Source organism: Salmo salar, chromosome 09 (assembly GCF_965601325.2).
Source record: "Salmo salar chromosome 09, fSalSal1, whole genome shotgun sequence".
Taxonomy (NCBI): Eukaryota; Metazoa; Chordata; class Actinopteri; order Salmoniformes; family Salmonidae; genus Salmo; species Salmo salar.
The window spans coordinates 146,032,065-146,048,189 of record NC_138299.1 but is presented as its reverse complement, the minus strand read 5'-3'; the positions used below and the strand labels follow the sequence as shown (position 1 = coordinate 146,048,189).

At 42.8% G+C, this 16,125-nt stretch overlaps 1 protein-coding gene across 2 annotated transcripts in view; it reads left to right on the top strand.

The window, feature by feature from the left end:
• LOC106613128 (calsyntenin-2) overlaps positions 1 to 16,125 on the top strand; it is a 443,615-nt gene that overhangs the window by 291,251 nt on the left and 136,239 nt on the right. For both annotated transcript variants that reach the window (XM_014215083.3, XM_014215084.3), the window contains exon 3: positions 10,406 to 10,601. In XM_014215083.3, coding sequence (XP_014070558.2) covers positions 10,406 to 10,601 — 196 coding nt within the window. The remainder of the gene's footprint in view (positions 1 to 10,405; positions 10,602 to 16,125) is intronic.

Below are 16,125 nucleotides of genomic sequence, written 5' to 3'. Positions count from 1 at the left end.
TGAGCAAGGAGGCCTACAAACCTGACTCAGTTACACCAGCTCTGTCAGGAGGAATGGGCCAAAATTCACCCAACTTATTGTGGTAACCTTGTGGAAGGCTACCCGAAACATTTGATCCAAGGTAAACAATTTAAAGGCAATGCTACCAAATACTAATTGAGTGTATGTAAACTTCTGACCCACTGGGAATGTGATGAAAGAAATAAAAGCTGAAATAAACCATCCTCTATACTATTATTCTGACATTTCACATTCTTAAAATAAAATGGTGATCTTAACTGACCTAAGACAGGGAATTTTTACTAGGATTAAATGTCAGGAATTGTGAAAAACTATAAATGTATTTGGCTGAGGTGTATTCACACATCATTTTAAGAAGACACACACTTGTGCTCATACAGTCCACTTTGGTGATCCTAACTGACCTAAGACAAGGAATTTTTACTAGGATTAAATGTCAGGAATTGTGAAAAACTGAGTTTAAATGTATTTGGCAAAGGTGTATGTAAACTTCCAACTTCAACTGTACATGAATAAGATACATAGTGCTTTTGGTTCATTAATGTCTCAGAGTAGGCTAAAGACCATAACACCGACTGAACTGGGTAACTACCACAAGGGATAGTTCAGCCAAATGACAAAATGGCACATTGGTTTCCTTACCATGTAAGCAGTCTTTGGACAAGGTGCTTTGGTTTAGTTTCCCTGGCACTGTTTTAGCATTTGGGACTGATATTATTATTTTTTTGCACATCATGTCCAAATCATCCAAAAGTATCTAAAATGTATTGTGAAGCTTAACAAAGTAATTTATGGATTATTTGAACATGTGTGACGGGACATCAAAAACTGTAATATCCTATGTTTCACGGAATCGTGGCTGAATGACGACATGGATATTCAGCTAGCGGGATATACCCTGCACCGGCAGGATAGAACAGCACACTCCGGTAAGACGAGGGGGGGGGGGGGGATCTGTGCATATTTGTAAACAACAGCTGGTGCACGAAATCTAAGGAAGTCTCTAGATTTTGCTCGCCTGAAGTAGAGTATATTGTGATAAATTGAGAGTTCTCAGCTTTATTTTTCATGGCTGTTTATTTACCACCAGAAACAGATGCTGGCACTAAGACCTCACTCAGTCAGCTGTATGAGGAAAAAAGCAAACAGGAAACCACTCACCCAGAGGCGGCGCTCCTAGTGGCTGGAGACTTTAATGCAGGGAAACTTAAATCAGTTCTACCAAATCTCTATCAACATGTTAAATGTGCAACCAGAGGGAAAACATTTCTAGATCACCTGTACTCCACACACAGAGACGCGTAAATTCGACCACAACTCTATCCTCCTGATTCCTGCTTACAAGCAAAAATTAAAGCAGTAAGGGAATACCCCCCTGAAATGGACAAAAATCTTATTGGCACCATACGAAACATATACACGATGTACAATATAGAGGTCGACCGATTATGATTTTTCAACGCCGATACCGATACCGATTATTGGAGGACCAAAAACCCACGATACCGATTAATTGGACGATTTTATACATTTATTTGTAATAATGACAATTACAATAATACTGAATGAACACTTATTTTAACTTAATATAATACATCAATAAAATCAATTTAGCCTCAAATAAATAATGAAACATGTTCAATTTGGTTTAACTAATGCAAAAACAAAGTGTTGGAGAAGAAAGTAAAAGTGCAATATGTGCCATGTAAGAAAGCTAACGTTTAAGTGCCTTGCTCAGAACATGGGAACATATGAAAGCTGGTGGTTCCTTTTAACATGAGTCTTCAATATTCCCAGGTAAGAAGTTTTAGGTTGTAGTTATTATAGGAATTATAGGACTATTTCTCTCTATACGAATTGTATTTTATATACCTTTGACTATTGGATGTTCTTATAGGCACTTTAGTATTGCCAGTGTAACAGTATAGCTTCCGTCCCTCTCCTCGCTCCTACCTGGGCTCGAACCAGGAACACATCGACAACAGCCACCCTCGAAGCAGCGTTACCCATGTAGAGCAAGGGGAACAACTACTCCAAGTCTCAGAGTGAGTGACGTTTGAAACGCTATTAGTGCACACCCGCTAACTAGCTAGCCATTTCACATGGGTTACACCAGCCTAATCTTGGGAGTTGACAGGCTTGAAGTCATAAACAGCGCAATGCATTGCAAAGAGCTGCTGGCAAAATGCACGAAAGTGCTGTTAGACTGCTCTATCAAATCATAGACTTAATTATAATATAATAAACACACAGAAATACGAGCCTTAGGTCATTAATATGGTCGAATCCGGAAACTATCATCTCGAAAACAAAACGTTTTCTCTTTCATTGAAATACAGAACCGGTCCGTATTTTATCTAATGGGTGGCATCCCTAAGTCTAAATATTCCTGTTACATTGCACAACCTTCAATGGTATGTCATAATTACATAAAATTCTGGCAAATTAGTTCGCAACGAGCCAGGCAATGAACGCAAGAGCAGTGACTCAATTTCATGTTAGCAGGCAATTCTAACTAAATATGCAGGTTTAAAAATATATACTTGTGTATTGATTTTAAAGAAATGCATTGATGTTTATGATTAGGTACATTGGTGCAACGACAGTGCTTTTTCGCAAATGCGCTTGTTAAATCATCACTCGTTTGTCGAAGTAGGCTGTGATTCGATGATAAATTAACAGGCACCGCATCGATTATATGCAACGTAGGACACGTTAGATAAACTAGTAATATCATCAACCATGTGTAGTTAACTAGTGATTATGTTAAGATTGATCGTTTTTTATAAGATAAGTTTAATGCTAGCTAGCAACTTACCTTGGCTTCTTGCTGCCCTCGTGGAGTGCAATGTAAGGCAGGTGGTTAGAGCGTTGGACTAGTAACCAGAAGGTTGCAAAAACGAATCCCCAAATCCCCGAATCAAAACACTTTTAGGACGAATTTTACAAGCATCCGCGGATGTCTTGTAAGGGACCGTACATTTACAATATGGAGTTTCTCAACAATCATATAGCAAATGCCAAAATGTGCCCTTCATGTATGGAAGCACTAGTGACTCGGTCTATAAAAAAGTGGTCAGATGAAGCAGATGCTAAACTACAGGACTGTTTTGCTATCACAGACTGGTTCCTGGATTCTTCCGATGACATTGAGGAGTACACCACATCAGTCACTGGATTTATCAATAAGTGCATCGAGGACATCGTCCCCACAGTGACTGTACGTACATACCCCAACCAGAAGCCATGGATTACAGGCAACATTCGCACTCAGCTAAAGGGTAGAGCTGATGCTTTCAAGGTGCGGGACTCTAACCCGGAAGCTTACAAGAAATTCCGCTATGCCCTGCGACGAACCATCAAACAGGCAAAGCGTCAATACAGGGATAAGATTTAATCATACTACACCGGCTCCGACGCTCGTCGGATGTGGCAGGGCTTGCAAACTATTACAGACTACAAAGGGAAGCACAGCCGCTAGCTGCCCAGTGACACGAGCCTACCAGACGAGCTAAATCACTTCTATGCTCGCTTCGAGGCAAGCAACACTGAGGCATGCATGAGAGCATCAGCTGTTCTGGATGACTGTTTGATCACACTCTCCATAGCTGACGTGAGTAAGACCTTTAAACAGGGCAACATTCACAAGGCTGCGGGGCCAGACGGATTACCAAGACGTGTGCTCCGGGCATGTGCTGACCAACTGGCAGGTGTCTTCACTGACATTTTCAACATGTCCCTGATTGAGTCTGTAATACCAACATGTTTCAAGCAGACCACCATAGTCCCTGTGCCCAATAACACAAAGGCAACCTGCCTAAATGACTACAGACCCGCAGCACTCACGTCCGTAGCCATGAAGTGCTTTGAAAGGCTGGTAATGGCTCACATCAACACCATTATCCCAGAAACCCTAGACCCACTCCAATTTGCATACCGCCCAAACAGATCCACAGACGGTGCAATCTCTATTGCACTCCGCACTGCCCTTTCCTACCTGGACAAAAGGAAGACCTATGTGAGAATGCTATTCATTGACTACAGATCTGTGTTCAACACCATAGTACCCTCAAAGCTCATCACCAAGCTAAGGAACCTGGGACTAAACACCTACCTCTGCAACTGGATCCTGGACTTCCTGACGGGCCACCCCCCAGGTGGTGAGGGTAGGTAGCAACACATCTGCCACGCTGATCCTCAACACTGGAGCTCCCCAGGGGTGCGTGCTCAGTCCCCTCCTGTACTCCCTGTTCACCCACAACTGCATGGCCAGGCACGACTCCAACACCATCATTAAGTTTCCAGACGACACAACAGTGGTAGGCATGATCACTGACAACGACGAGACAGCCTATAGGGAGGAGTTCAGAGACCTGGCCGGGTGGTGCCAGAATAACAACCTGTCCTTCAACGTAACCACGACTAAGGTGATGATTGTGAACTACAGGAAAAGGAGCACCGAGCACGCCCCCATTCTCATCGACGGGGCTGTAGTGGAGCAGGTTGAGAGCTTCAAGTTCCTTGGTGTCCACATCAACAACAAACTAGAATGGTCCAAACACACCAAGACAGTCATAAAGAGGGCACGACAAAGCCTATTCACCCTCAGGTAACTAAAAAGATTTGGCATGGGTCCTGAGATCTTCAAAAGGTTCTACAGCTGCAACATCGAGAGCATCCTGTCTGGTTGCATCACTGCCTGGTATGGCAATTGCTCGGCCTCCAACCGCAATGCACTTCAGAGGGTAGTGCGTAAGGCCCTAAAAATTGTCAAAGACCCCAGCCACCCCAGTCATGGACTGTTCTCTCTACTACCGCATGGCAAGTGGTACCGGAGTGCCAAGTCTAGGACAAAAAGGCTTCTCAACAGTTTTTACCCCCAAGCCATAAGACTCCTGAACAGGGAACCAAATGGTTACCCGGACTATTTGCATTGTGTGCCCCCCCAAGCCCTCTTTTACGCTGCTGCTACTCTCTGTTTATCATATATGCATAGTCACTCTATACATTCATGCACATAGTACCTCAATTGGCCTTACCAACCAGTGCTCCCGCACATTGGCTAACCGGGCTATCTGCATTGTGTCCCACCACCCGGCAACCCCTCTTTTTACGCTACTGCTACTCTCTGTTCATCATATATGCATGGTCACTTTAACCATACCTACATGTACATACTACCTCAATAAGCCTGTCTAACCGGTGTCTAAATATAGCCTTGCTACTGTTATTTTTAAATGTCTTTTTACTGTTGTTTTATTTCTTTACTTACCTACACACACATACACACACACACACACACACACACACACACACACACACATACAGACACACACACACATACACACACACACACATACCTTTTTTTCGCTCTATTGGTTAGAGCCTGTAAGTAAGCATTTCACTGTAAGGTCTACACCTGTTGTATTTGGCGCACGTGACAAATAAACTTTGATTAGATTTGATTTGTGTGAAAAATGTTACTATCGTTCTGATGACTTGAACAGGATTTGTGCCACAAATGCTAAAACGTTAGTGTGTGGCAACAGTGCCAGGGAAAGCAAAGCATGGATTGGTGTCATACCTTGTCATTTTGTAATTTGGGTAAACTCTCCCATCAGGGAAAGTTTATACATTATAAGACAAACATGTCTTCTGCAATTTTCTGCAGTCACAACAACAGATGTTAGTTCAAGACAAACACATTGGCAGAATGTTGACATTGTTCATTGAAAGTGAAAAGTGGAGGTTTAGCCAGTTAGCACATGGACTCACTAGCTCCTATCTACGGAGCCTACCATCTGCATAGAAACTGAATTTGAAAAATATATAATTCAATCATTATGACAACTTTTCGGAACTGTTGCCATGTCTACAAAGAAGGATTTACAGTATAACTGGGAATAAAAGCTACTTTACCTTACCCAGGAACATCCCTCCATCCATCCATCCATCCCTCCATCTCTCCATGTCCTGTATAATACAGGTATCAGTGGGAGAAACATCTGCAGTGTTGTTGTTATACTGCTGATTGGCTGTCTGATTGCATGTTAGCTCTCTGTCATTGGGTGACAGTAGGTGATGGATGTTCTCTGACTAACAGAGTAGTGGTCACATGCCTGGTTAACTGATTGATATATCTTGTTGCTGTTTGTGTGTGTGTTTGCTGTAATGTTTTTTGTGTTGGTGATGCATTGGTTGGTGGTTGGGTGTGTGTATGTGTGCGTGTGTTGTTTGGTCCTGTTCCTGTGTCTATGCTAAGTTAATTGGCATGTTTCCTGCTGGTGTTTTGTGACTAACTATATTGACAAAGGGGAAGTGGGTGTTTGGGGCCTCACACAGTGTCAGGACTCCTAAACACCCAACCTGCCCCGGTTCAGTCAGAGTAAAACAGCATTGTGTTCAGGACCCTGTGTGTCGTCCAGTGTACTGCCTGTAGAGAAGAGATTAAGGCTCATGGTCTGATGCACTACAAACAGCTATTAAGTACACAGCCTAAAACTTCTTCAGGTCCAGAATGCAGCGGTAGAGCCATGTTGTGTTGAGGACTGGAGCTGTGTGATGAGAACAGTTGTGTTCCCTCAGACCAACAGAGCAGAAAGTGTGTTCTGTGTTCTCTGTCAGTCAGAGAGATAGTGGGATGACATTAACTCACACAGAGCAGCCCTTATGTAATTAAGGGTGATGAGACAAGGTTGAGAAAATCATGTCTGAGTTCCCTCTCTGTGCTCGTGGAGAAGAGTATTTTTTATTAAATCTCCTGTACACACACACACACACGCACACACGCACGCACGCACGCACGCACGCACACGCACACACACACACACACACACACACACACACACACACACACACACACACACACACACACACACACACACCACACACACACACACACACACACACACACACACACACACACACACACACACACACACACACACACACACAACCTCACACCACTTGGATTTCTCCAGTTCAAGCTCTAGCCAGAACACACAAGCTGAATTAGTAATAATACTTCAGAAACGGACAGACAGCTTCTCTTCTAGTGTGTGTTTTTTCTTCACTTCTCGTCTGACTAATTTCATGAAGAGCATAATTACAGCATTTTCAATTTGGCCTCGTCTCTGGAGCTATGTGGCTGACAGTCTATCTCTGCCCTGCAGCAGAGAGGGCCGGGGGTGGAGAGGGGGTGAAAGAAATATGTGAGTGAAGTGCAGAGAGGAGGTTGGAGGGCAATCAATAGCTAATTGGTGTGTGTGTGTGTAATTGGAGTACAGGGAAAGAGAAGCAGAGGTAAGGTATGGAACAATACATAACTAGGTAATTAGATGCAAAATCTGAGTTGAATAAAGTACCGCTAGTCTTCAATAACTAACCACACAATTACAATAAACCCTTTACTGATGCTGTTATTACTGATGGTATGAACTTGTTATTATCTCTGTAAGCTGCTCAACTGTTGTAATACTACACGTACCAGTCAGTTAATGTATAATTAAAGTTCTAAAACGATTGAGTAACATTGATATTGTATAATGTGATTAGATAGATGTCTGTCGTGTTGTGTGTGTCCCAACAGTAGGAGGATGAAAGTCATGTCAGTGCTGATTAGAGCGGGGGTTCTGGCATTACTGCTGTGTGTGTGTGTGTGTGGTCACTCTCCAGCAGTGAAATCAGAATTTGCCTCAGGCAGTGCCCATGTTCTCGTACTCCCAAACTCCCCTTTCATCTCCCCTGCCACCATCCCTCCATCTCTCTCTCTCCTCTCCTCTCTGCTCTTATCAACGACCTCTGACTGATAACCTCAAACACTTAATGGCTTGTAAACAGTGCTGTGTGTGAGTGCGTGCTTTGGCCCAGGCATTTATATGTGTGTATTCTGATCCAGTTCGTCTTATCAGAGATGCTCTGTCAGGTCTGATAATGATTGGGGTCCCCCAGAGTGTTTTGGCCCCGTGTCCCTGACATGGCCCTCAGGCTACAAAAACACACACCACCAATGGTACTACTGATAACTGCAGTTACTCCCCTTGATATCATTTCTTAGCGCGGGTAACTCAGTGCTCCTCTGTAGAACTAGAACCATGATATCTAGTTCCTGCTCCTTCTCACTGCCATCTACTCATAATGTCTTATTCATTTGCATCCATTAGATTAGAACGTGGCCGTGCCGGGGATCTCCTTGAAGACTACCATGCCATTGCCTGGGTTTTTCCAATCATAAATCTACCTCATAAAAGGCTAATGTGACACGGAGACACATATTTAGCTAACAATTTATCGCAGCAATTAGGGTGGCGAGCCCCACAGCTCTGCCAAGTGCCAGCCACCCAACATCTGTTCCTGTTACCATGCTGCTGCCGAGCCGAAGCCGAGCCGGGGCCAATGGTTCAAAGCTAATCTGTCCCTCAGAAAGGCTCTCCTCTGCTGGGGGATCTGATATCAGCCTGGAGGTGTGACAAGCAGCTAGCAGCCCAGCGCGAGGCGATGTCTTTATTCATTCAACTTGGTAAAAGAGGAGGTCTGCCATGACGGTCAATGCTGGTCACCTTGACCCATCTCCGCTCCCTGAGGTAAAATGTAATCACAAATTAGTTGTAGGTGTTCCTCGTCCTGCCATGCACTGAGGTAGAGGAGGAAGAGTTTAGCATATCTTTAGCATATTCACCTTAATAGTGGGAAGCTTCTTCACTTGGCTGTGCCCTTGCAATAAAAGATGGCAGTTTTGAAAGTGCAGTTTAACTGCAGTAACTGCAGTCGACTGTTGTATTTTGGACACAGTAACTGCAGAATAACTGCAGTGTACTGCAGTTGAACTGCAGTTTTACTGCACTGTAACTGCAGTTACACTGAAAATGTATTTTAGACGCAGTATTTGCAGTGTCCTGCAGTTATACCTCACTCTGGTGTATATTTGGGTGTGTACTAGGTTTATTTTTCCTACCACAGTAATGGATTCTTTTTTTTTTTTAATAATTGTGGTAGCAAGGCAACTTCACCCATCGAGACCGTTACCACTCCTCGTCACACGCCATTTGCTTTGCCGCCATTTTGTGATTATTTTCCCACGCAGCTTGCTTCTATGCCTCTTTGCATTGTAGGAGCCCATTTATTTCTGATAAGTTATTGTTCAGGTAATACAAAGGGGAAGTCTTACACAGCCTACTGAGTATCTCTCTCTCTCTCTCTCTCTCTCTCTCTCTCTCATCTCTCTCTCTCTCTCTCTCTCTCTCTCTCTCTCTCTCTCTCTCTCTCAAATTGTAATTTCAACACTCCCGCTGTAGAAGGAGATGAGATTATGTTCGACCGGGATGAAAGGGAAGAGAAAGGGAAGGAGGGGAAAATAAAGTTGCTCTTATCACAACTAGCCAGCAGCGATGCGCACACAAAGCTTTGGCGGAATCCAATTTAGTCCTTCCTGTTAGTTTAAGTGATATCGGCGCAATTAGCCGTCACAAGTCAGAGTTTATAGCTCGTGCTAAGTGATTTCCTCAAATCCCCCAGTAAAACGCAGGCAAGCACCACGCATTTAAAGCACTCGCCTCGCCAACTCCAAAACAGACTCTGCTTTGACCAACCTCTCTCTCTCCCCTCTCTCTCTCTCTCCTTCTCTCTTTTTTTCTTCTCTCTCATTCTCTTTCTCTCCTATCTCATTCTCTCTCCCTCTCCTTTTTTTACTCTCTCTCACTCTCTCCACTGTGGACAAATTGTAATTTCAACACTTCCTCTGTAGAAGGAGATGAGACTTTTTGCTCTTTTGTTTTGGTCTGCCTCATTGTGTAGCTTTGTAAATTGATTTGCTGTTCCCTCATTGTCTCTGAAATGAACCAGGGTGACTTTGAGAGGTATTGTTTTTGTTTTTTTTATCAAGTTTTTCGTTACTAAGTTGTTGATTGTTTGTACGGTCTGGAGTGACAATGCGTGATGGGAGTGAGCGGCAGACTGTGGGCGGGCTGGTTTGTCCTTGGCATCTTCAGGAGAGTGATTAGTTGTTGAATGAGTGAGTTTGTTAGTCCTGTTCCAGAGAGGCTGACTTTGTGGGTGACTCCGCTGTGGATTCGTATTGTTCTTGTTATTGTTGTTGTTGTTTCTCTGCCTGCTCAAAAATTAAACCAGAACCTTCCAGGGAATTGTAATGATCAGAGGTATTTGTTACAGTGCTCAACTGATTATATGAGCCCAATGCACATGCTGTTTAAATGGATGTCTCCTCAGATGAGTCTGAATAAGACTTCCTGGGGTTTTGTTGAGAAACTGTATTCAGACCCTCCACTGCATATCTCCACCACAGTATAGCACTCTCTCACATACAGAAACCAACACACCCTAACCTGTCTCCCCTCCTCTCCCTGTCTTTCTCTCTCTCTCTTTTCAGGGGAAATCTGTGCATTTAAGATCCATGGTCTGGAGGCTCCGTTTGAGGCGGTGGTGCTGAACGGGACGTCTGGTGAGGGCCAGCTGAGGGCCAAGGGCCTGGTGGACTGTGAGCTTCAGAAGGAGTATACCTTTATCATTCAGGCCCATGACTGTGGAGCAGGACCCGGGGGCACCGGGGGGAAGAAGTCGCACAAGTGAGTTTGAAAGGCAGGATGTCTTTTGTCTGTTTGTCTTTATGAATCATATGGATTCAAGACTATGCCCCCTGCAACACTGCACTCTGAAGCCAAGCCTACTGTATTCAAATAATGTTGCTGCTGACTATCAGGCAGTAAGGAGGCTGTTACTGAGCGAGCGAGTGAGCGAGTGAGTGAGTGAGTGAGCGAGTGGGTGAGAGCCGGAGAAGTGTGTGTGGTTGAGAGCACTGGTTGAGACAGGGCTGCAGCAGAGGCAGCTGAGTTACGGAGACAAAGCAGCGCGCACGTACATTGTAGGTAGGCTATTTAGATTGGTCATTATGGAGACACTCCTTATTCCATTAAACATATAAAGCAGCTAGAACTGATATAACGGTGACAAAGCATTTGAAAACAACTTTAGGCCACTACAGCTCTTTAGATAAATTTGCTCAGAGGTGGTTTAAAGTAAACTGAATTCTAATGTCGACTTTTCTTATGGATAACCATATCAAGTTAAGGGTTTTACTCATGCTCAGTTCTAGGGTCTGGGGCGCTGCATGAGTGGAAATTTGAAATGGAAGTTATGGGAAAAAGTCCACAATGAAAATGGCATTACATGTGTAGAATGATTGGTTACATTTGCATCTGTTGGCCATCAAGTAGGCTATTAAATTCTATGCCAATGTAGGCTACTGTAACCTACCATTTAAGACAATAAATATATATTGAAATGACGATATCACTGGAGTCATTGCATATCAATTTGAGCCACTTGTTTAGCCTACCTGGAGCTGGCAAACAGATGTAATAAATAGCCTAATACTCAGTTTGTTGTTATAGCCTTGGGTTATTATGCCATTGTTAATGGCCATATTTATAAATTAAACGTTTTCAATTGTGATCATGGTCACAGCTCTATCACAAATGTATCATTCTCCACATTTAATGTCAGTTTCACTGTGGACTTTTCCCTGAAATGAGATGTTGGCATGTCGGCCTATCAGGGGCTATAGGCTACCTGCATCTAGCTCAGCAAACCATAGCAAAGTTGAATGGCAATTATAAACCCAGATTTTAGTCATTAGCCCATGCCTACTGAATTAACAAGTCAATCTCGCAAATAGGCCATTTATAACTGTTTGTAGTCTTCACATCTGGAACATAATAACGGATCAATTGCCAGAAAATAGCCTAACATTCGCTTTTTAAAGTTCATCAAAGTGTTTCTTGCACAGAGATTTCGAGATCCTCTGTCCAACTTTCATCACTCAAACTCTCCAGTCGGATTTATCTATAGTTATGCAAACAGGATTTATTTATAATTATAAATTGGGTGGTTTGAGCCCTGAAATGCTGATTGGTTGAAAGCTATGGTACAGTTGAAGTCGGAAGTTGACATACACTCAATTAGTATTTGGTAGCATTGCCTTTAAATTGTTTAACTTGGGTGAAATGTTTAGGGTAGTCTTCCACAAGCTTCCCAAAATAAGTTGGGTGAATTTTGGCCCATTCCTCCTGACAGAGCTGGTGTAACTGAATCAGGTTTGTAGGCCTTCTTGGTCGCAAACGCTTTTTCAGTTCTGCCCACAAATTTTCTATAGGGTTGAGGTCAGGGCTTTGTGATGGCCACTCCAATACCTTGACTTTGTTGTCCTTAAGCCATTTTGCCACAACTTTGGAAGGATGCTTGAGGTCATTGTCCATTTGGAAGACCCATTTGCAACCAAGCTTTAACTTCCTGACTGATGTCTTGAGATGTTGCATCAATATATTCACGTAATTTTCCTTCCTCATGATGCCATCTACTTTGTGAAGTGCACCAGTCAATCCTGCAGCAAAGCACCCCTACAACATGATTGTGCCACCCCCATGCTTCACGGTTGGGATGGTGTTCTTCAGCTTGCAAGCATCCCCCTTTTTTCTCCAAACATAACGATGGTCATTATGGCCAAACAGTTCTATTTTTGTTTCATCAGACCAGAGGACATTTCTCCAAAAAGTACGAACTTTGTCCCCATGAGCAGTTACAAACCATAGTCTGGATTTTTTATGGAGGTTTTGGAGCAGTGGCTTCTTCCTTGCTGATAGGTCTTTCAGGCTATGTCGATATAGGATATATTTGTACCTGTTTCCTCCAGCATCTTCACAAGGTCTTTTGCTGTTGTTCTGGGATTGATTTGCACTTTTCGCACCAAAGTACGTTCATCTCTAGCAGACAGAACACGTCTTCTTCCTGAGCGGTATGACGGCTGCGTGGTCTAATGATGATTATATGTGCGTACTATTGTTTGTACAGATTAACGTGGTACCTTCAGGTGTTCGGAAATTGCTCCCAAGGATGAACCAGACTTGTGGAGGTCTACAATTTTTTTCTGAGGTCTTGGCTGATTTATTTTCATTTACCATGATGTCAAGCAAAGAGGCACTGAGTTTGAAGGTAGGCCTTGAAATACATCCACAGGTACACCTCCAATTGACTCAAATGATGTCAATTAGCCTATCAGAAGCTTCTAAAGCCATGACATCATTTTCTGGAATTTTCCAAGCTGTTTAACCTCTCTGGGCTAGGTGGCACCAAATCGTCCCACCTACGTAGCAGCCAGTTGAATCCTGTGGCGCGATTTTCAAATACCTTAGAAATGCTATTACTTCAATTTCTCAAACATATGACTATTTTACAGCAATTTTAAGACAAGACTCTCGTTAATCTAACCACACTGTCCGATTTCAAAAAGGCTTTACAACGAAAGCAAAACATTAGATTATGTCAGCAGAGTACCCAGCCAGAAATAATCAGACACCCATTTTTCAAGCTAGCATATAATGTCACATAAACCCAAACCACAGCTAAATGCAGCACTAACCAGTGATTATCTTCATCAGATGACAACCCTAGGACATTATGTTATACAATACATGCATGTTTTGTTCAATCAAGTTCATATTTATATCAAAAAACAGCTTTTTACATTAGCATGTGACGTTCAGAACTAGCATACCCCCCGCAAACTTCCGGGGAATTTACTAACAATTGACTAAATTACTCACGATAAACGTTCACAAAAAGCATAACAATTATTTTAAGAATTATAGATACAGAACTCCTCTATGCACTCGATATGTCCGATTTTAAAATAGCTTTTTGGTGAAAGCACATTTTGCAATATTCTAAGTACATAGCCCTGCCATCACGGGCTAGCTATTTAGACACCCAGCAAGTTTAGCCTTCACCAAAATCAGATTTACTATAACAAAAATGTTATTACCTTTGCTGTCTTCGTCAGAATGCACTCCCAGGACTTCTACTTCAATAACAAATGTTGGTTTGGTCCCAAATAATCCATCGTTATATCCAAACAGCGGCGTTTTGTTCGTGCGTTCTAGACACTATCCGAAATGGTAAATCAGGGTTACGAGCATGGCGCATTTCGTGACAAAAAAAATTCTAAATATTCCATTACCGTACTTCGAAGCATGTCAACCGCTGTTTAAAATCAATTTTTATGCAATTTATCTCGTAAAAAAGCGATAATATTCCGACCGGGAATCTGCGTTTCGGTAAATAGAGGGAAAAAAAGAAAGACGGGGGCGACCAGTGCACGCGCCTAAGCCCACTGTCCCCTGATCGGCCACTTGACAAAGGCGATAATGTGTTTCAGCCTGGGGCTGGAATGACGACATTCAGCTTTTTCCCGGACTCTGAGAGCCTATGGGAGACGTGGGAAGTGTCATGTTACCGCAGAGATCCTTTGTTTTGGAAAGAGATGTCAAAGAAAGCCAATAAATGGTCAGACAGGCCACTTCCTGTAAAGGAATCTCTCAGGTTTTTGCCTGCCATATGAGTTCTGTTATACTCACAGACACCATTCAAACAGTTTTAGAAACTTTAGGGTGTTTTCTATCCATATCTAATAAGTATATGCATATTCTAGTTACTGGGTAGGAGTAGTAACCAGATTAAATCGGGTACGTTTTCTATCCGGCGGTGTAAATACTGCCCCCTAGCCCTAAGAGGTTAAAGGCACAGTCAACTTAGTGTTTGTCAACTTCTGACCCACTGGAATTGTGATACAGTGAATTGTAAGTGAAATTATCTGTCTGTAAACAATTGTTGGAAAAACTACTTGTGTCATGCACAAAGTAGATGTCCTAACCGACTTGCCAAAACTATGGTTTGTTAACAAGACATTTTTGGAATGGTTGAAAAACGAGTTTTATTGACTCCAACCTAAGTGTATGTAAACTTTCGACTTCAACTGCATATCAGATGTGTACCACAGGAATGACTAAAATATACATTTTACTGTTCTTTTTACATTGGTAACCAGTTTGTAATAGCAATAAGGCACCTCAGGGGTTTGTGGTGTATGGCCAATATACCATGGCTAAGGGCTATGTCCTAAGAACAGCCCTTAGCCGTGGTATATTGGCCATATACCACACCTCCTCTGGCCTTAATGCTTAATCATATCAGTTAAAACAAGTTAAATCGACATCCATTGATGGAAAATGATCTAGAGAGTTTAATGAGGGCGATTTATTTTGTCTCTTGCAACATTTTCTTAAACTGGAAATAAATATTATTTTGATGGAAAACCACATTTTGATTCTTAGCCTACGTTGCTAAAAAATTATGTCGTTATTCCTTCTTAATCCGCTCGATAACGTAATGGAAAATGGGTTTATTGGATAAACGTGGCATCTCTTGCTGCAAGCATTTTTTGGGGGGCTAGTTTTCAGGCCTTGTGGGCGGGTTTTCAGAGGTAATTTGGCAATACATTTTAGCTAGACCTGGAAACCCTGGTGTTTCAGCAGTGTAGATGAAAACAGCCAGTGAACTATTTTAAAGTGGTGCATTGATGAAAACGATTCAACACACCTATGAGCTAAGGCGTCCAACGAAATTGCTTTCTCCACAGTCTCTTATGACTGTGTCATTTCCACTCTGTGTGTATCTCTCTTCACTCTCGTGCTGCTCACACCTTTCACCTTCCTCAGCAGGAGCTCACACAGAAAACTATCATCTTCTACACACACACACACACACACACACACACACACACACACACACCAGGCCTTGAATTCTAGCAGCAGGTGTATGCAGGGGCGCAACTTTCGCTGGGGACAGGGGGGACATGTCCCCCCCCATATTATGAAATTGCATTTTTGTCCCCCCCAGTTTTATCATTGGAATGTGATACAAAACGAGGCACTGGTGTGCTTTAGGACCATGCAAACGTCTCCGAGCGGTCGGGCAGGATGTTCGGAGTTTTTCTCCAACAACAACACAAAAAAAAGTTTTAAAAATGACCCCCCCACTTCTAAAACTAAAGTTTCGCCCCTGGGTGTGTGAATGAGTAGGTACACGTCATCCAGGTTATCCCTGATTGTGGGACGTGTGAAGTAACACAAGTAAATGTAAACATACATTCTATGACACAGGTTCTGTGTGAGCATTCAATAGCCTGTCCTTCGCTGGCATTCCTTATCTTGTCTGATTCCCAGAGGATGAAGCTGGCCATTTCAGGGATCCGGACGA